This window comes from Protobothrops mucrosquamatus, unplaced genomic scaffold (assembly GCF_001527695.2).
Source record: "Protobothrops mucrosquamatus isolate PMUCROS unplaced genomic scaffold, P.Mucros_1.0 scaffold1274, whole genome shotgun sequence".
Classification (NCBI taxonomy): domain Eukaryota; kingdom Metazoa; phylum Chordata; class Lepidosauria; order Squamata; family Viperidae; genus Protobothrops; species Protobothrops mucrosquamatus.
In genome coordinates this window covers 147703-167982 of record NW_015387480.1, presented here as the reverse complement: position 1 = coordinate 167982, position 20280 = coordinate 147703, and the positions used below count along the sequence as shown (strand labels likewise).

General features: G+C 40.3%; 1 protein-coding gene across 1 annotated transcript in view; it reads right to left on the bottom strand.

Annotated features, from left to right (window-relative positions):
- The window catches only part of ARID1B (AT-rich interaction domain 1B), a 378023-nt gene that overhangs the window by 331971 nt on the left and 25772 nt on the right, over nt 1-20280 (bottom strand). The window contains exon 2 of the mRNA XM_029285097.1: nt 3673-3867. Within this exon, the coding sequence (XP_029140930.1) occupies nt 3673-3867 (195 nt within the window). The remainder of the gene's footprint in view (nt 1-3672; nt 3868-20280) is intronic.

Here is a 20280-nt window from a genome sequence, read left to right as displayed (position 1 = left end):
TTGCATCTTGTGAAAATCATTCGCTTTTGGAAATCCCCAATTGTTATTTTTATTAAAATAAGACAACAAATACACAGGCTTACTGAGATAGCTGTAATGCTAAAGATTATATAAATATGTTGCATTGTGTTCTAAGTGAATGTGTTTTAGTAATCAGAATCTCTCTTTAAATCGTTATCAGTGGAAAAGATCATATCAGTGAGTTAAATCATATCAGTGAGTTAAATCAGCATTTTTGCTTGGTGAGTTATTAGAGCTTTTACTCTTAAACTACCATTTCTGTTTCTTAGAAATGGGTTTAAGTCTTATTTTCAGAATATGGTCAACACAGTTGTTATCAGGGTTATACCTCATTTAGGCCCAAATTACAAAATTAAGAGATGTATTCCTGCAAACTGTATATACAGTACTCACTTATTTCTATGTGATTACAAAAGATTCAAACACCTGCAATTCTTTATAGTTTTTCAATCTATAACAAATTAGAAATTATTTTGCTAATTTTTAAAAATGCATTGGATTTCCAGAGGTAGAATTTTTTTTAAAAATGTGTACATTTTGAAACAATCAATTAATTTTTAAATATGTTAATGAGATCTGCTTTTATTACATCTTTATTTTGGATTACAGTGTATACTCTGAAGAGTAAACCAATATTTTTTGTTTGAAAGTAACCATTGTCATTTCACAGAAAACATTCAAAACTGAAAAACAACATGTCTTTTTTTAGCAGATGGATAGTATTGGGCAATATGTCAAATTCTATTAAGTAGGCTCACAAATGTTTGGTATCCTTATTAAATGCTGATAACAGCACTTTCGAAGCATGCTTCCATATCACAAATAAAGTATTGTGGGCTTTGCTAAATACAAAAACCAACATTTAATTTGAAAAGCACATATGCATACAGAATATACTATAAAACATCAGCTGTATTCTGACACTTCAAAATATACTACATGTGTAAAATGAAAGACTTCAAATTCCATTCAGTTTTGTCATAATCCTTCTTTGCTCCACATTCTGTATATCAGCCACATCTTTTGAATTTTATATGCTAGATTTATATCCTCACTGACTGCAGGAGCTCAAGGCTCAATATCTCCCTTCATTTTATCCCATAACAAAATATGATGTGGGTTAGGCAATCACTGAAGGGACAGGGAAAGAAAAAAAATTGATTTCTATTCTCATTTCCAAACCCTCAAACTCATCTGAAGTTTCAGCCCTTTGATTTAGGCTAGTTCCTTTGCATGCCAAGTAAAATACAATAGAATAATGCCTATTCTGCATAAGTTATATTGGCTGCCAACTGGCTTCCAAATCACATTCAAAGTTAATGCCTTATAGAGTCCTATGTGGTATAGCAGGGGTCCCCAATCCGCAGGCTGCGGCCCACTGCCAGGCCATGGGCGGTTTGGAAGTGGGTGGTTTGGAAATGGATGGTTTGGCCGGTGCATGTGCACACGCAGCTCAAGTCACGAGAGGTGGGCCGGCGCACACAGCTCAAGTCACATGAGCAGTGGACCGGCATGCATATGCATGAACACATCAGCCCATTGCTTGCACGGGCCAGTTTCCCTCTACACCCTCCCCCCAGGCCACCAAGCCATAAAGATTGGGGACCGCTGTGGTATAGGGTCTCCTTATCTTTATGAACCACATGCTTCAGATGAAATCTGCTCACCCAATGAGGTTTAGCTGAGAGGGGATCCTATGTATACCTATTTCTTGAGTATGAGGTCCATATAGTTTTATTACTGCAATCTACCTAGAATCTCTTGAACATGTAACATACACATTATCATAAACAAACACACACACACACACACACACACACTTTTTATATATATAAAAAGTTGAATACATTTATAAATCCCACCTAACAATATCTGCACATAATAAAACCCACTGGAAGAACGGAATTCTTAAGCAATTTCCAGCTCAGTTTTACTTATAGACAACTGTCTCCATTGCAGATATCATTGGCAGGTCTGCATTCTGAAATTTTAACACTGTTTATTTTTCATTTTGATATATAAGATATAAGCACTAAAGAGGAGAACTGGATTTACAAGCTAAACATATGAAACTCTGGAGCCTGTCCAAACAAAATAATCCCTGGGTGTTGATGTCCATTTAATAAAAATTCAATGTTGTAATTATCTTCCTACTACTTCCCCAAAGAGTATTAGTACTCATAACCATATTTCTCATCCAATTATTTTAATGCTGCAAAAAGACAGATAGGGACAGTGGCCAATTGCTGCATCAGATCACTGCCTTCTGATAGATTTTTTTTTTTAAATAGCCTTTTTTCACAAGTTAAAAAAAATGCAAACAGTGCGCTTAAGATAGAAAATAGCAATACTCCTTTCCAAAATAAAGAGCATCATGGGATAAACCAGTAATAACTTTAATTAAATTAAGAAGTAAATGCTGCCTTCCTCTTTGTTTCCAAATAACAGTCAGGTTACTGTCTTTTAAAATCCATCATTTGCCATTGCACTATTAAGAAACACCAAAATAATTTTCTTGCCACTGTTTAGTGAAGCTACCCATCTCCCACAAAATTGTCACCTTTACTGCTATACTCTTAGCCAGGGGTTGTCAAACTGCCGGCCCACGGGCCGGTTTCATCATACCGCAGCCGCGCCCACCCCATTGCCGGCAATGGCAAAAAAACTCCGATATGTCGTGCGACGTCACGTGACGTCGCGAGTTTGACATGCCTGCTCTTAGCAATCTAAACCTCAAGCAACTTTGTACGGTAAGAGATTTATGAATCACATGAAGTCAACAAAACTGTGAATGCACAGCTAATTACTGAATATTCCATGCCAATGCAATAAATATGCCTGCCTGCCTGGATCATTATTTTCCATCTTTACCACATTTAGCCCTACGCAGAGACAGTGCTCTTTTTTCAAAAAATAAAAAAAATAAAAAATAACAACCCTTGCACTTGTGAACAGCACAGTCTTCAATAAACAGCTTAATCAGAGATTTACCAACGTACTCTAATCTTTTGATAGCTTTCATCCATTCTGCCATTTCAAAAACACAAATGGCTTTATCCAGGCTATCATATGATGAAAATGTAAGTACAGTAATTGACCTTCTTGAGATAATGGGAAAGAAAAAATTGACATCAACTGCAAAACTCTAACCTTAGATTAAAATGAAACCACACAATCTACATCCTTCTTGTTAGAAATAAGAAAACCTATCCCTGCTGTTTGAGCTGGAGGAAGAAAGAAGGATGCTGTAATGCATACACATGTAAAGCCTATACAACTTTTTATGTCTTCCAACAACTTTATTGTAAATTTCAACAGTTGTTGTGCTGACCAACAGTATATTCATTTCAATCAATCTGCCCTCTTCAGTATTATTATTTATGATGAAAAAAAATGATTAGCAGCAGAAGGCTTATGAAAAAATGAACAAATGAAAAAGTTCACAAATCCAGAGAATGCATTTGATGAATAATATATCCTCTTTTTAAATGGATACGTTCATCACTGACAAAAGAAAATTAAATCTAAAAAGAAAACTAATAAATCACAAATTTCCCAATCCTAAATGAAAGATATGCTGAGAGAGATGTTGTGGACTAAGTATCACTTTACAGAATAAAAAGCACAGAATCAGAAAGAAACGTAACAAACCTGTTGCTGTGGATATTGCATTCCTCCCATGGAAGCAGGAGTTCGGCTCTGCATTCCCATTGGGAAACGCTGGGGTCCTGGTGGTCCATATGACTGCCCTGGAAATGGACTGCCGGGCTGGGACTGGGCATGGGGGTTGTTGCCAACTGCAAACAACTGAGGTCTTTTCATTACCATTGGATCCATTGGGTTGCCCTATGGATTAGAGGAGGAAAATGATAAAAGCACATTTTAATTCATGCACGAATAATTTTGAAAATCACTTGGTGCACTTTCAAACAGTCTTCATTCTGAAATGAAATCTACTAACATATATAAAAAAAGTTTAATTTTTAAATTTCAGTTTAGGTTCAAGCATTATATAACTTAGTCCCAGAGAGAAACATGTTTATGTAAGTTCTAACTACACAAGGATGAAACTCCTTAAGGATGCATTGTTGGCAATGGGAAAATCTTACCAGACAATAATTCATATAAATAATCTAATTGTTCCATCTTTACCTTTGTTCATAGGGTTTTCTTTCATTTTCTATTACAAATCAATAAGCAAATCATACAATATAGTTCACCTCAAAAGTTTTGATTTTTGTTTTGAGTTCAGAAAATAACGATAATATCCTAGTTTTTGTTGGTGGCACATATAATACAGTTACAGCAAATCACTACTTCCTTTTTTATTTTATTTTTATTTATATATCTCACACAGCAACTCTGGGCAGCTCACAATGGGTAAAAGCAATGCAAAGCATGGTGCAATATGCAGTAACATACATATCAGCTAATAATACTCAATATGTAGTAAGTGGTACAAATATTTTTAAAGTTTTCACATCTCACAAAAAGTGAATGACAATATTCCTTTCTATAGACAATTAAATTATCCACAGTGTTTCTTAAACTGAGGAATGGGCTGTTTGTCTTTTTTTGTATGGAATTTTGTAATTCAGCAAAAGTCAATATGTCTAGAGGAGAGTATGCATATCCACATACTCATATAGATTCATATCGACAAACTCTATTTTTATCATTACTATAGCTATTTTTAATAGCAATGGATTTATAATTTAATGTGACTTTTAAGTAGATCACAATTTTCTTTTATATGCTTTTTGTTGCAGAGGTCTTTCAGCATAAACAAATATTCAAAAACTGATTTTCTTGTTTCTAATCAGTGTTGCTATCTGAAACTTATTTAGTACACTTCAATATTGAATTCTTTCAGGATTTAAGTTACCAATACAATTATGATGTGCTATTTTTCCTTGGACCATTGATTTCTGACTACACCTGGATGCAATCCATACCATTTAATGTGCACCACTAACATTATGCTTTAATCATCTTGGATAGATACAACTCCAGGTACTTTCGTGCAGATCATTGGCTGCCCCTTTGTTCTGTCCTTCACATCGTTGATTCCCATTAGCAATAGGACTTAGACTTATATACCGCTTCATAACGGTCTTCTCTAAGCAGCTTACAGAGTCAGCATATTGCCCCCAACAATCTGAGTCTTCATTTTACCAACCTTGGAAGAATGGAAGACTGAGCCAACCTTAAACTGGTCAGGATCAAACTCCTGGCAGTGGGCAGAGTCACGTGCAACAATGCACTCTAACCACTGCATCACCATTATGTCTTATTATGTCTTATTTGGATTTATAGTGGTGGCTTTCCAAAGCAGCCAGAATTTAAAAATTAAAGTTGACAATTTCATATCCATCTTGATTATCCACTATAGTTTATTGGCTCTCATGAAACAGGAATTTAAATTAATCATATATTATTACTTCGTTAGGAATTGGATTCAGATGTATGGGACTTGCACATACTCCTAATAGTAATCTAAATTTAATCATTCAAACATAGTTTTGCTTTCTTGTCCTCCTTAGTTTCATCTATGTTTTCAATATTAATTTGATTCAAACTATATATTTACCTGGGTTATTTAAATTAATTCATGCTACAGTGACATAACTATAGTCCAATACCCAATAAGAAAATGGTTACTGGCATGTTAAGAATGTGATTAAATCTTACTAGTATAGTGCAGTTCACCTTAAAAATACAAAATAAGAGTCTACAAAATAATGAGCAACCAAAATTATAATAGATAGTAATTATTGCAACATTTTTCAAAGACTCTATCACAAATTAATTATAAAAATTGCAACAGCTAAATGTGCATAAACATCAACACGTATGTGCTAGGAAAATATACTCCTCAGAAGAGACGTGCACTTATATATGAACAATTCCCTTTATTGAGACCCAGTCTGATGTAGTGATTAAGGCACCAGGCTAGAAACCAGGAAACCATGGGTTCTGATCCCACCTAGGCATAAAGCCATCTTGGTGACCTTGGGCCAGTCACTGTCTCTCAGCCCCAGGATGAAGGCAATGCCAAACAATTTCTGACATCTTGCCAAGAAAACTGCACGGATTTGTCCAGGCAATGCCGAGAAGCCAAAACTAACTTGAAGGCAGAAAAAAAACAAAATTACCACCACATCTGTACTCCTAGTGAATGCTGGGTTAGACTCATGAGTTAAAGCTAAAGTTCTGCAAATGGTTCCTATTTACGTAATGGACTTTTCTCCCTGCAAAATGCTAGTACAAATTCTCTGCAGATCTCTAGAGATGCAATTATGGGACTTCACAGAGTAGAGAGGATGTCATCAGTGATACATGTTTGGACTCTGGATGAACAATGTTTCTCTAGTTCTTGACACTGCATTTTAAAAAGTATTGAAACTGGAGCAGATTCAGAGAAGGGAAACAAAAACAACGTGTTAGAAACTGAAGTCCTATGAAAAGAGACTGGATGAAATATGAATATTTAGCTTTGACAGCAGAAGACTGAGAGGAAATACGACACCACCTTTCAAATACATGAAAGAACATCACATAGCTCAAGGTCAGGATCTGTTCTTCACTTTGTGTGCAGAACATGAAATAATGGATTAAAGTTAAAAGAAGGCAGATCTTATTTGAATTAAAAAAAAACACCACCACCACCAATTACCAAGAGAAGAGTTGGGCTTCCCTTCACTGGATGTGTTCGAATGACAGAAAACCCAGGAAAAAATTACATTGGTTTGCTGAACTGAGCCGTGGGCTTGACTTGATGACCTAACTTGCTTCCAACTCCAATGATTACGCCACACTACATGGCCATAATAGCAATGAGGAGGTTTTGCCATATTTCTCCTGGGAGCTTTAGAATTGTGGCGCAGTGGAGAGAAGTACATCTTAAAATATTAAACAGAAATATATATCTTTCCTTAGTTTAAATTGATGGCCTTTATAAAATAAAGCAATGAAATTAAATGTCACTTCCTCAAGTTGCATGTTATACATTTATTCCAATCTTATTTTTAGGCTTCTGGGATTGGGGTATCAACCATTCACAGGTAATTTATTATCTTTGGATAAATCTGTTATGAGCATAGAGCAAACAAATCACAATCAACATCTCCCATCCCTTTTTAATGAACTACCCACAAGTTGACTTTTTGCAGTGCCATTGCGAGGGCACACAGAGATTAAAATAACATTTAAACCCAATTACTCACATTTATCCCACCTGATGGCTGAGAGAATTCTACAACTGAGAAGAACTAATTACAATACTTGGTTTCCTTGTTGTCTATAATATTATTGCATTATTTAAGAGTAAGTTATAGTATCTTGCACTTGTTCCTCTATTTGTGTCCGTACTTCTAGTTTATTTTTAATCCTGACTTTTTGTCACCTTGAACCCATCACATCAAAATCTTCTTGAAATCAATATAAAGAACCTTCGTCCATAAAGGAACAATTATTCTATTTTTTATGATTAAATCTGAAAGTTTTATTCTGGATTTCTTGTCTTATGTTTTAAGAATTTTGAACATTTGACTGTTTTTTTCCCAGTTGCTCACAAAAACAATGACAAATGCTTTGATTATCTACCAGGACTATGCCAGATGCATTCCCATATCTTCCCCAAAGGCTGTTCCTGAGGATGAAGGGAATCTGTGGGAAGCTACACAATGGAACATATGGTTGCAACAGACAAAGAAACTGTGAGGAATTCTATCTATGAAGTATTAGTAGAAGTACCCAATGTTTAGATTCTGCTATAGAATACATTTCATTATTTTGATACATTATGTACTATTTTGTACACTTCTGTGCAACATGGAGGGGTTTTAAAAGTTCATTTTTAAATAGAGAAAGCTCCAGTGGTAAATGAAAAACTCCAATAGCATTGTTTAAATATGATATATTCCACTTCAAGAGGGTAATATTCATAGTATTTTTTTAATAAAAAAAAACTTTACCTAAGAAATACATTTTTCTCATAATTTATTTTGCTGTAAAACAATATCATTCAACTACTTCTAACATACTTCATAAGCTATATGAAGATAAACTGCCTGAAAGCAGCACATTTTAAGTAACTCATGAGCCCTGCCCTAGTTGCAAGCAAGTTCCCCTAGGGAATCTGCACAGATTCACAATATACACTCAGGATTTTGATTTCCAGATTTAAAGTCAAAGTGCTAGATGAATGTTCATAACATTTTGAATAAGAGCCTAAGTTGAGGACTTGCAAGAGATGAAAGGTAGAGAATAAATCAAATAAAGAAATGTTAGGAAATAGTTTCCAGATATAAACTGTCTGATATGTTCTTCCAGAATGTTTCCCTATGATTCTACCTATATTTACAATATATAAAATCGATTTTGTTCTCAAGTAATAAGAAAGAAAAGAGCAGTCTAGCCCAGTGGTTCTCAACCTTTTTAATGCCGCAACCCCCAACCGGTCGTAAGTCGAGGACTAAACCGGTCGTAAGTCGAGGACTAAACCGGTCGTAAGTCGAGGACTAAACTGGTCGTAAGTCGAGGACTACCCAACCGGTCGTAAGTTGAGGACTTTCCCTGCCCGGGAGCGCCGCGCATGCGTGGTTCCACCCCCTGCGCCGGCTGAGGCGTAGCTGGCAAGCGGCAGAGACGGAGCAGGCCGACCACTAGCTGGCCCAGCCCAAGGGAGGTAAGGCACCCGCCAGAAAAGGAGAAAAAAATGGTGGACAAAAAAAATGGCCAGCAGCCTTGCTTGGCAACCCCCGTGAAATGGTCGATCGACCCCAAATGGGGTCGCGACCCACAGGTTGAGAACCGCTGGTCTAGCCTATACTCCCAGAGTTATCAACCTATAATGGAGGTGCATAAAAGAACAAATCAAAATTTATTGAGGCTGATGATGGCTAGTTGGTACTGAGATCTAGCTTTTAATTCTTCAGAAGCTGTATAGCTCAGGATCTGCAAGACTGATGTCTGTAACTGCAGAGGTATTGCTTTGCTATTGATAAAGAGTAGAAAAGAAAATTGCCAGCATTCACACTATTTTCAGCTATGCTGGTTACCAATAACAATTCCAATATTGCAGATTGTGTCCTTGTTTCTGCATCAAACAAGTTTTGTGATATACTCAGTGAAGAGATGGGCAACGTGTGACACTTAGATATGGTTTGGTTCCCACCAGCTCTTTTTTGTACAGCCAACAGCAAGGGATGATCGAAACTCTAATGCTACATCATCTCAATGGCCATCTGCTGCACATTCCTACCTTAGCACTATGACTTTTAGACCGAATATTCCCAACCTAATGGGCACAATCAGGAGTAGCTACAAAGAGAGGGGAATTAAGATATGGCCACGTGATTGAGGTTGCAATCTTGACTTTGACTCCCCTGCAGATGACGCTAGGGACACAGCCTCCCTGCCTTTAACACAGTGGTTCTCAACCTTTTTAATGCCGCAACCCCAACCGGTCGTAAGTTGAGGACTAAACCAGTCGTAAGTCGAGGACTAAACCGGTCGTAAGTCGAGGACTACCCAACCAGTCGTAAGTCGAGGACTTTCCCTGCCCGGGAGCGCCGCGCATGCGTGGTTCCGCCCCCTGCACCGACCGAGGCGTAGCTGGCAAGCGGCAGAGACGGAGCAGGCCTACCACCAGCTGGCCCAGCCCAAGGGAGGTAAGACACCCGCTGGAAAAGGGGGAAAAAATGGCGGACAAAAAAAATGGCGGACAGCCTTGCTTGGCGACCCCCATGAAATGGTCGATCGACCCCAAATGGGGTCCCGACCCACAGGTTGAGAACCACTGCTTTAACAGAACTCACATTAACATTGAGAAGAGCAGCTACCTGAGACACTGCCTGCTGCCAATCTGGACCATGCAAGGCAACAAATTCTATTTAATGCAGCCTTGAAATATTACAGAAAACAAATTGAAGTCAGAGGTGGGAAGAGCTTTAGAGACTAAGTCACACTGGCTTTCACATTGTGGAAGGACAGGTACAAAAATACATCCAACCTATTTTATACAGTTATATATTAACGTAGAAAAAAATGTATGCTGGCCATATATTCTCTGCATTTATGGCAAATTATTAATCAAGTCCCACCTGAAACAATTTGTTAAATTGATTTTAATCACTCGGCCTCTCATGTGAAGCTTTGTATAATCAGCATTTCATTTACAAAATTAATTGCCTGATTGATTCTCAAGAGGCAGTAGCTGTCATTACACTGCTGTCATAACTTTTGAAAAGGGGTGTCACAGCATGGAATTCTGACAGTATGAAAAGCATTGCTATTTAAAACTGAGGGTGGGGGTGAGAATACATGCAGTGGCTTTACCAAGTAGTTTTCCAGGCTGAAAGAAAGTTTTGTTTATTTTATTTATTTTCTTCCTACGTCTCTCTCTCTCTCCCCCCTCAGCCCCCTTCTCCATCTCTCTCTCTCTCTCTCCCCCTCCCCCTCCATCTCCTAACAGTTTTAGTCAGACTCCTATCCTCTACCCAGTGAATTAATTTACCAAACTACTATTCAGCATTTATTACTGTGAATCATTGTCAATTTAAGTCAATTATGCCATGCTTTTTCTGGACGTGTATAATGAGGCTGTTTGTAGATGGGGGGAGGGGGTGGCCAGACGATCAAAGGTCAAGTTAAGGCTACTGATTTTGCATTTTTAAAACAAAAGTTTTCTATAACTTCACAACTTTTTATATTGATTTTAACTGCCCAGCTGTTTCCTTGTAATAAAAAGGATTGTATCTGGTGCAATATTCATATGGAAGTAAGCTATTTTTTTTTTAGGCTGATTGAATCAAAAACTGTGCCATATTAGTTCAGTATGCAGTCCCAAACAGCATTACCCAGAGGCAATGAAGACAAAAATTATTCTATGACTACACTACTGCTCTGTAACATGAAAGAAAAAGGAAAGAATTTTGTCTCTCTGCTTTCAGCTACAGTGCTTCCATACATACATACATACATACATACATACACACACACACACACACACACACACACACACACACATTATGCAACTTTCAAAGATATTTATGGGAACTCATAAAAAGTAAATAAAGAACTGGGCTTTGTTAGAGACAACTATTGTAACTTTTACAATAATGTGGAAAGCAACAGTAAAGACTCTCCTCATTACTTATGCTTACCAATCTTTACTACTGTATTTTTCGCACCATAAGACGCACCTGACCATAAGACGCACATAGTTTTTAGAGGAAAACAAGAAAAAAAATATTCTATCTAAAATGAAGATAACACTGCATATATCCTTTTTTACCTTTAATATATGTGTGTGTGTGTGTGTGTGTGTGTGTCTGTGTGTGTCTGTGTGTGTATATATAAAATAAAGGTAAAAAGATATACCGTATGCAGAGTTCTCTTCATTTTAGATGTCAAAAGGGTCTCTCTGTCTCTCTTCTCTTTCTCTTTCCTTTTTTCGTTCTTCTTTTTCTCTTTCCTCTCCCCCTTTATCTTTCTCTCTTTCCTCTCTTTCCCTCTTTCCTCTTTTTCTCTTTCTCTGTCTCTCTTTCTCTTTCCCTCTTTCCTCTTTCCTTTCTCTTTCCTCTCTCTTTCTCTTCTCTTTCCTCTTTTCTCAATCTTTTTTCTCTTTCCTCTTTTTCTCTTTCCTCTCCCCCTTTCTTTCTTTCCTCTTTCTATTTCCTCTCCCTTTCTCTCCCTCTTTCCTCTTTTTCTCTTTCCTCTCCCCCCTTTCCTCTCCCTTTCTCTCTTTCTCTTTCCTCTTTCTCTTTCCTCTCTCTTCTCTTTCCTCTTTTTCTCTTTCTCTTTCCTCTTTTTCTCTCTTTCTTTCCTCTCCTTTTTCTTTCCTTTCTCTCTTTCCTCTAACTTTCTCTTTGTTTCTTTCTCTTTCCTCTTTCTTCCTCTTTCCTTTAACTTTCCCTCTTTCCTCTCTCTTTCCTCTTTCTTCCTCTTTCCTTTAACTTTCTCTCTTTCCTCTCTTTCTTTCTGTCTCTGTCTGTCCCTGTCTCTCTTTCCTCTCTTTCTCTCTTTCTCTTCCTCTTTCCTGTAACTTTCTCTCTCTCTTTCCTCTCTTTCTCTCTCTCTTTCTTTCCTTTCTCTCTTTCCTTTCTCTTTCCTCTCTCTTTCTTTCCTCTTTCCTTTCTCTCTTTCTCTTTCCTCTTCTCTTTCTTTCCTTTCTTTCCTCTCTTTCTCTCTCTTTCCTCTTTCTCTTTCCTCTTTCCACTCTTTCTCTTTCCCTCTCTTTCCTCTCTCTTTCTCTTCTCTTTCTTTCCTTTTCTCTTTCCTCTTTTTCTCTCTTTCCTCTCCCCTTTCTTTCTCTTTCTTTCCTCTCTTTCCCTCTTTCCTCTCTTTTTCTCTCTTTCTCTGTCTCTTTCTCTTTCCCTCTTTCCTCTCTTTCTCTTTCCTCTTTCTCTTTCCTCTTTCCTTTCTCTTTCCTCTCTCTCTCTTCTCTTTCCTCTCTCTCTTTTCTCAATCTTTTTTCTCTTTCCTCTCCCCCTTTCTTTCTCTCTTTCCTCTCCCCCCTTTCCTCTCCCTTTCTCTCTCTCTTTCCTCTCTCTTCTTTCCTCTTTTTCTCTTTCCTCTCCCCTTTCCTTCTTTCTCTTTCTTTCTTTCTTTCTTTCCTCTCTTTCCCTTTCCTCTCTTTTTCTCTTTCTCTGTCTCTTTCTCTTTCCCTCTTTCCTCTCTCTTTCTCTTTCCTCTTTCTCTCTTTCCTCTCTTTCTCTTCCTTTCCTCTTTCTCTCTTTCTCTCCCTCCCTCTCCCTCCAGGTTAGGAGAGAGAGAGAATGAAAGGCAGATGGCGCCGAACGGGCAGGTAAGGGGGAGCAGGACGGGAGGCAGCGCCTCCTGCCCGCCGTCCCCATCGCCTCCTCGGCCGAACGGGCAGGGAAGGGGGAGCAGGACAGGAGGCAGCGCTTCCCGCCCGCCGTCCCCATCGCCTCCTCGGCCGAACGGGCGGGATGAGGGAGCAGGACGGGAGGCAGCGCCTCCCGCCCGCCGTCCCCATCGCCTCCTCGGCTGAACGGGTGGGGAGGGGGAGCAGGATGGGAGGCAGCGCCTCCCGGCCGCCGTCCCCATCGCCTCCTTGGCCAAACGGGTGGGGAGGGGGAGCAGGACAGGAGGCAGCCGAAGAAGCAAGCAGCTGGGAGGCCGCGGCGGCGCCTACCTCCTGCGCCCGTCAGCTGGCAAGCCCCAGACTTGCGCCCGTCAGCTGGGAGGTCTGGAGACGGAGACGGCTGGTGTGCAGGGCGATGGGGAAGCGGTGGCTCGGCGGGCGCAAGAGGTAGGCGTGCGCGAATCCTGCGCGCGAATGTCAGGCCCACCCGACCATGCAAGGGCTTGCATGGTCGCCGGCGGCGGGGAGCGCTTCAGCGGCCCTTGGGGACCATGCAAGCCCTTGCAGTCGCTCCAGCCGAAGAAGCAAGCGGCTGGGAGGCTGCGGCGGCACGGTTGGGAGGCTGCGGCGGCGCCTACCTCCTGCGCCCGTCAGCTGGCGAGCCCCAGACCTGCGCCCGTAAGCTGGGAGGTCTGGAGACGGAGCCGGCTGGCGTGGAGGGCGATGGGGAAGCGGTGGCTCGGCAGGCAGGGTCCTGCCTGCGCGCGAATGTCAGGCCCACCCGCCCCATCTGTAAAAGAAAATGTCTTCTGCCCAAGCATAACGCCAGCAGTTCTGTGCCACAGAGGATTGAAACACGGAGGCGCGGGACGCGGAGCGGCGCGGTGGGAGGCAGCATTCGCTCCATAAGACGCACAGACATTTTCCCCCATCTTTTGGGGGGGGAAAGTGCGTCTTATAGAGCGAAAAATACGGTAAGTGTCCCAAGCTAATTTTTACATTTTTAGGAGGCAGTCTAACTTCTCTGTTAAATAAAAGAAACAAAAAACTTTTTTCAATAAGTATTATTTGACTGCTAATTAATAACTTGCCCTGAAGCATCTGAAGGCTTTCTAAACTCAATGACCACAAAGTGAGATTTGCCAGAAAGAATTTTCACACTGTGTAAGACTGCTGAATTTCCAGTTAAACACAGACTTTTGGGATCAAGTTTTGGTAGCAAATTTTTTTTGGTATGTACATTTTTCATCTTTATTTTATGACCTATAAGAAATAACTTCTGAAAACTGTTATTCAAATTATCCTTTCCTTAAAAAGAGAATAAATTATCTTAGTCTGGATTACTTTTTTGGATATTTGTTTGAATTAATCAGCAATGAAATTAAACTATAAGCCACTTAAATAACCCAAATACAATAGTCTATAACAGGGGTCCCCAACCCCCGGTCCATGGACCGGCACTGGGCCGCACAAACAAGCGAAGCCCCATCCACGGGATGCAGGCAGCATGCGAAACCACACCCCCTCTGGTCTGCGGAAAAACCTCTCCCCACAGAACCGGTCCCTGGTGCCCAAAAGGTTGGGGGCCTGTGGTCTATAAGATAAAGCACCTGACAAAATATCTTTTTCTTTTATTCCAATGATATTATTTCATAAAACATATGAGAAAAAAATAATTTGTCTAAAAAAAAAATTAAGAATGTTATAAATAAACAATTAAATTTTCACACAAACCTATGATTATTACATAAATGAATATATCAAGATTAAAAAACAAGAAACATATTACATTTTTTTACTTTGGGAAGCTAAATTATTAATCACTCAGCATTGGAAAAATTTGGATAATCAATAAATTGAAAAATAGCACAGCAAAACCTGGTCAGTGCTACTCAAAAAAAGTAGATAAAATTAAAGTTCATAAGGAATTACAGAATCATATCATCACAGAGTCGGAAGTGACCTAAGAAGTCAGCAAATCTAACCTTAGTTAGTCTACAAAATTCACTACAATATTCCTGATAGATTACCCTGTTTAAAAATCTTCAGTAATACAGTATGTTTCACTGACAGGCACGCTGTTACTCTCAAGCCATTCTTCCTAATATCTGATCTATATCTATATCCTTGTAGTTTCTTCCCAATTGTTCTACTGTGTTTCCCTGAAATTAAGACCTGATCTTATATTTTTTTTTGCCTCCAAAAGAGGCACTAGGTCAGTGGTGGCGAACCTATGGCACGTGTGCCAGAGGGGGCACTCAGAGCCCTCTCTGTAGGCACGTGTGCCGTTGCCCCAGCCCCACCTCCCCTCACGGCCCCCTCCTAACCAGCAGCCCCCCAGAGGAGAGTCACTTCCGGGCACAGCCCATGCAGAGCAGCGGAGCCAACGACATGTAGCTGGGCAGTGAAAACAAGACTCTGCCCTTGCGCCGCATTGCTCACAGATGATGCTGTAGGGCGCAGGCAGAGGGCGTGGCCGCCATGGCACTGCTGGGCCACCTGGGCGATTAGCTGTGGTGGATGACCCTGTGGGTGGACGGGGGTGGGGCAGGGGTGGGCGGTGTGGGGTGGGGGCGGTTTTTGGGCACTTGGTCTCTAAAAGGTTCGCCATCACTGCACTAGGTCTTAATTTCGGAGAATGTCTTACCTTAGGACCACCGCAGCCAGGTCTCCCACACCCCGACATCTGTCACGCCGCTGCTTGACTTCTTATGCGGCCACTTGCTGTCACTTGCGGCTAGATGCCATGTGGCGCATTGCACCATTACCGCTCCTCCTGGCAGGACACCGCATGGCGCTTTGCGCCATTTCTGCTGCTCGCAGCAGGACGTTGCGTGGCTCTTTGGGACATTTCCACAGCGGAAATGGCCTGAAGCGCCAAATGGCCTCCTGCCGCAAGCAACAGAAGCAGCCCGAAATGCATGGACAATGGAAGCGACCCAAAGCACTGCACAAGCAGCGGAAGCGGCCCGAAGCGCCATGCGACATCCTGCTGGGAGGAGCGGCAACAGCGCAATGCACCACATGGCAGCCAGCCACAAGTGGTGGCAAGCGGCCGTAGAAGTCAGGTAGCGGCGGGACAGGTGTTGGGGTGTGGGAGGCCTGGCTGTGGTGGTCCTATCAATAAGGTAAGCTTTGTACTGCTCTTCGGATATATTCCTGTGTATTCATTTTTTGTACATTTCCTTTTTTTCTTTTAAGCAATTTCTAAAATTCAATATGGATCCACTTTGGTCTCTTTAGATGTCTACCATTCTTTCTGGTAGGAATTGATTGAATTTGTACCTCTAGAATTTTCTTTTGCAGAAGTTCCAAGCCTACTTGGTTATTTTTCTCCTTTCAAATATCCAGCCATTGTATTCTTCACACTATTCTTCTGAGTCCCTCAAAGTCTGCTCTTCTGAAGTCCAATACTAAAGTCTGACTGCTTGAGTTTCTCCTTCCCAGGCTATCTGAAATTCCAGGATAGTATGGTCACTGCCTCCCAGGATCCCAGGTAACTTTACTTCCCCAACCATTTCTTCCTCATTGGTGAGGATTAGCCATGGTACAGATCACTTTGTTTCCTCTTCTCCCTTTTGACAAATGAAATTGTCTGTGAGAGAGGATAAGAATTTCTCAGACCTATAACTATCTGAACATAGCTAAAATCTCCCATAGTCACTAAATCATGCTTCCTTGATAATTGGGTCATGTGGCACAGAAAGGTTTCGTTCTCTTCTTCATCTTGCCGTAGAAGCCTATAATAAATTCCTACAATTGTATTCTTTTTATTTCTCTTTCCTTTTATTCTTGCCCATACACTTTCAAAACCTGATTTTTTTTTTGTAGGTCCAACACCCCTTCCTTTTTGTTGAGCCTAGTTCTGTTAAGTTCCAGCACTATATTCCACTCATATGTATAATCCCATCGTGCTTCAATAATACCTATGACATCATTTTTATGTTCCCGGCTCTTCTTTGTTTCTTGCATTTTGCTGTTGTATAAAGGCACTGTAGTCTGCAATTGGCACTTCTTACTAACCTGACCCTTGTATTTTCTTGGCCATTTTTCCCAGTGTCCTACCCTTCTTTTTCTGGCTGTATGACTACTTCCCTGTCCTTACATGTCAGCAATATAGTCAAATCTGGTGTTTTACTATCCTCTCCCCTTTGAATCAGCTAAACTCTCTTGATCAGTGTGACAAGGTGCCTGGGAATATATCCCTTCCCTGTCTTTATAAGGTGTAACCCATTTCTTGCATCAGTTCTTCTGGTAGATAAATCAATCCATGGTCAAGGAAGCCAAATCCTTCTCAATGACACCATCTACACTGCCAGTTGTTGTAGGATCTTATTTTCTCTTCTTGCATGTCTGTTCATTGCAAGGATAAATTAAAACAACAACAACAACCTGTCCTTCCCGATCTTTCACCTTTACCATATGTTGAGGAAACAGGATGGTGAACTAACGTTCTGCACAACCTAGAGGCAACACATTTATCTTATAAACAATATTATGTCTTTTGTTACCTCACAGGAGTATTGTGGATCCATGTTTGTGAAAATTATAGCATAATTGTAAGATACTAAAAAAGCTAATGTAAAGTAAACCTAGTAAAGTGTCACTCAAAATATATTTAGATAGATAGACAGATGAAAGAGAGAGATATGATTGATGGATAGATGTAGATGGATATAGATATAGATATATATACATCATTATATAAAATAATATGCCAGTTTTACTTGTTATTCTCTATGTATAAGGCTATAATTTGTAATAATTTTCAAAATGTTAATTTTAAGAGAACGTTTAAGCCACTCTGAGAAACAAAAAAGAAACAAAATATTATTCCCTTACAGATTAAACCAAAAGTATAAAAAAGTTAAAATTCAGCTTGAAAAATACTTTCTACACAATTTATAGTCTGAATACCAGCCTTTAATGGATCAAGAATGGGTGAGACTAGATTTTTAGACATTGTTTAAAATGTTTAGCTCTTAGATAATTAGATTTTTTTTAATCCCTGGATCAATATACTATATTAAAAGCAAAGTAAAAGATTTAGAAAATATATATCACAAGTTAACTATTTTCAAAGCACTTGAGAAAACAACATTGGGAACCTGATTTATGCTTAAGAAAACTTAATTTACAACAGATCTTCTTTGTAATGGAATCTTTTCCAAGTATTATTTTACAATTCTGATTATGACTTACAAAACTTATTTATTAAATAACTTTTCTTAGATGTGCAAAGCTGTTAATTTGTTCCAACTAAATCATGCACCGTCTGGAAAGATTATACTGCAGTGATGGAATAGCACTCTGGATAACACATTTCATATGGATTTTAGAATTTAAAAGTCTAACATTATTCAATTCAACGTACTTACATTTAAGCCATAATACTATTCACTCTTGTTGTAAGCAATGTCATGCATAATGCATACATATACGATGTTCTATCCTTGCACATAATCCATGCATCAACCACATCTGTGTACCAATTCATATTTTTTCTTTCATTGCTTAAATTTCTCACCTCCCTCTTTTTGAAGATTTCATCAGCTCAATAAAACCACAACTTCCTCTGTCTTTTCTTTTATCTCAATTCATTTATTGTTGCTTCATATAATTTGTTTTGCAATTCTTTCATGCTGATCATCATTTCACCTTCAATCCACATTTATTCAGCATCCATTCATTTTTGAATCTTTCTGTATTACCACATATACTCCACATAAACCATTTCCACTGCATTCAAGTTAATGTTTCTCCTGACATACTCAATTTTCACTTCCATATAACTAAGGAAGCAGAAGCATCAAATCATTTTTGGTTCTTTTGAAAAACATTCATTCCTCACAACACAGAACATACTTACTACTCTTCTTTTTTGCATATCTTCACATTTTTCCATCTTTAGTAAATGCTGTAAAAGGAATTCATTCACATGCTCTATAAATTCATTCACATGCCCTATATTTTTCTCCTAAGGTATAACCTAAGTGCAACACACATATACCAAGTTGGAATTGCCTTTCAAAACTATCCAGACACAGTTTTGATCTAAAATGCACTAGCCCATGTGTTGGTAAATCAGAGGTATCATGTCCTTATAACCCAGTGGTTCTCAACCTTTTTAATGCCGCAACCCCCAACCGGTCGTAAGTCGAGGACTAAACCGGTCATAAGTCGAGGACTAAACCGGTCATAAGTCGAGGACTACCCAACCGGTCGTAAGTTGAGGACTTTCTCTGCCCGGGAGCGCCGCACATGCGTGGTTCCGCCCCCTGCGCCGGCCGAGGCATAGCTGGCAAGCGGCAGAGACAGAGCAGGCCGACCACCAGCTGGCCCAGCCCAAGGGAGGTAAGGCACCCGCCAGAAAAGGGGAAAAAAATGGCGGACAAAAAAAATGGCGGACAGCCTTGCTTGGCGACCCCCGTGAAATGGTCGATCGACCCCAAATGGGGTCGCGACCCATAGGTTGAGAACCGTTGTTATAACCAGTGGTAGGATTCAAATATGTGAACAACCGGTTCTCTGTATGGATGCCGCTTCCGGAAGTCCATTCTGGGCCTGGGCAACAAAAAATTAGCTACCGGTTCTGCTGAAGTGGTGCGAACTGGCTGAATCCCACCACTGCTTATAACACATATATTGCCATCACTTCAATAGTTGCCAGTAAGCTGTGAATGCCAGTCAAGCTGCTGGTTTTAAGCTATAAAGCTGTATACGGTTTGGCACCCAGATGCCTGTAAGGGGCGTTGGTCTTACCTGAACGCCATTTCTCAGCATGATGATGGATAATCCACTTGATTGGGTTTCCTGAAGTCCCTTGTACCCAATAAGACTAAGTCTGAGATAGCCACGCCTCCTGCCTGGCCGCACATGCCCAGTTCAGACGGAGGCGAAGCAACAGACAAAGTCAGGCGTGTTGATCTCCAGACCTCTATCACCGTGCCCATGAACCCATGAAAGAAACAAGGGGTGGGGGTGGATTATCCATCATCATGCTGAGAAATGGCGTTCAGGTAAGACCAACGCCCCTTCTCCAGCATGAGGGATGGATAATCCACTTGATTGGGACATACCAAAGCTCGCCTGTCCCTAGGGAGGGTTAACAGATGGGGCACGTGATGGAGAAGATGAAACTACCCGCTGCAATACACGACGGCCAAAGGCAGCATCAGCAGAAGCAAAACTATCTATTTTATAATGACGGATAAATGGGGAAGGGGATGACCAAGTCGCCGCCCGACAGATGTCGCCAATAGGCGCCTGAGTAGCCCAGGCAGCAGAAGTGGCCGCGCTACGAGTAGAGTGAGCTGTGATACGTGACGGCACAGCCAATGATTGTGACTGATATGCTCTAGCAATACAAGCCTTTATCCATCTAGCAATGGTGGTAGAAGAGACCTTGAGACCCATTGAGGTCGGAG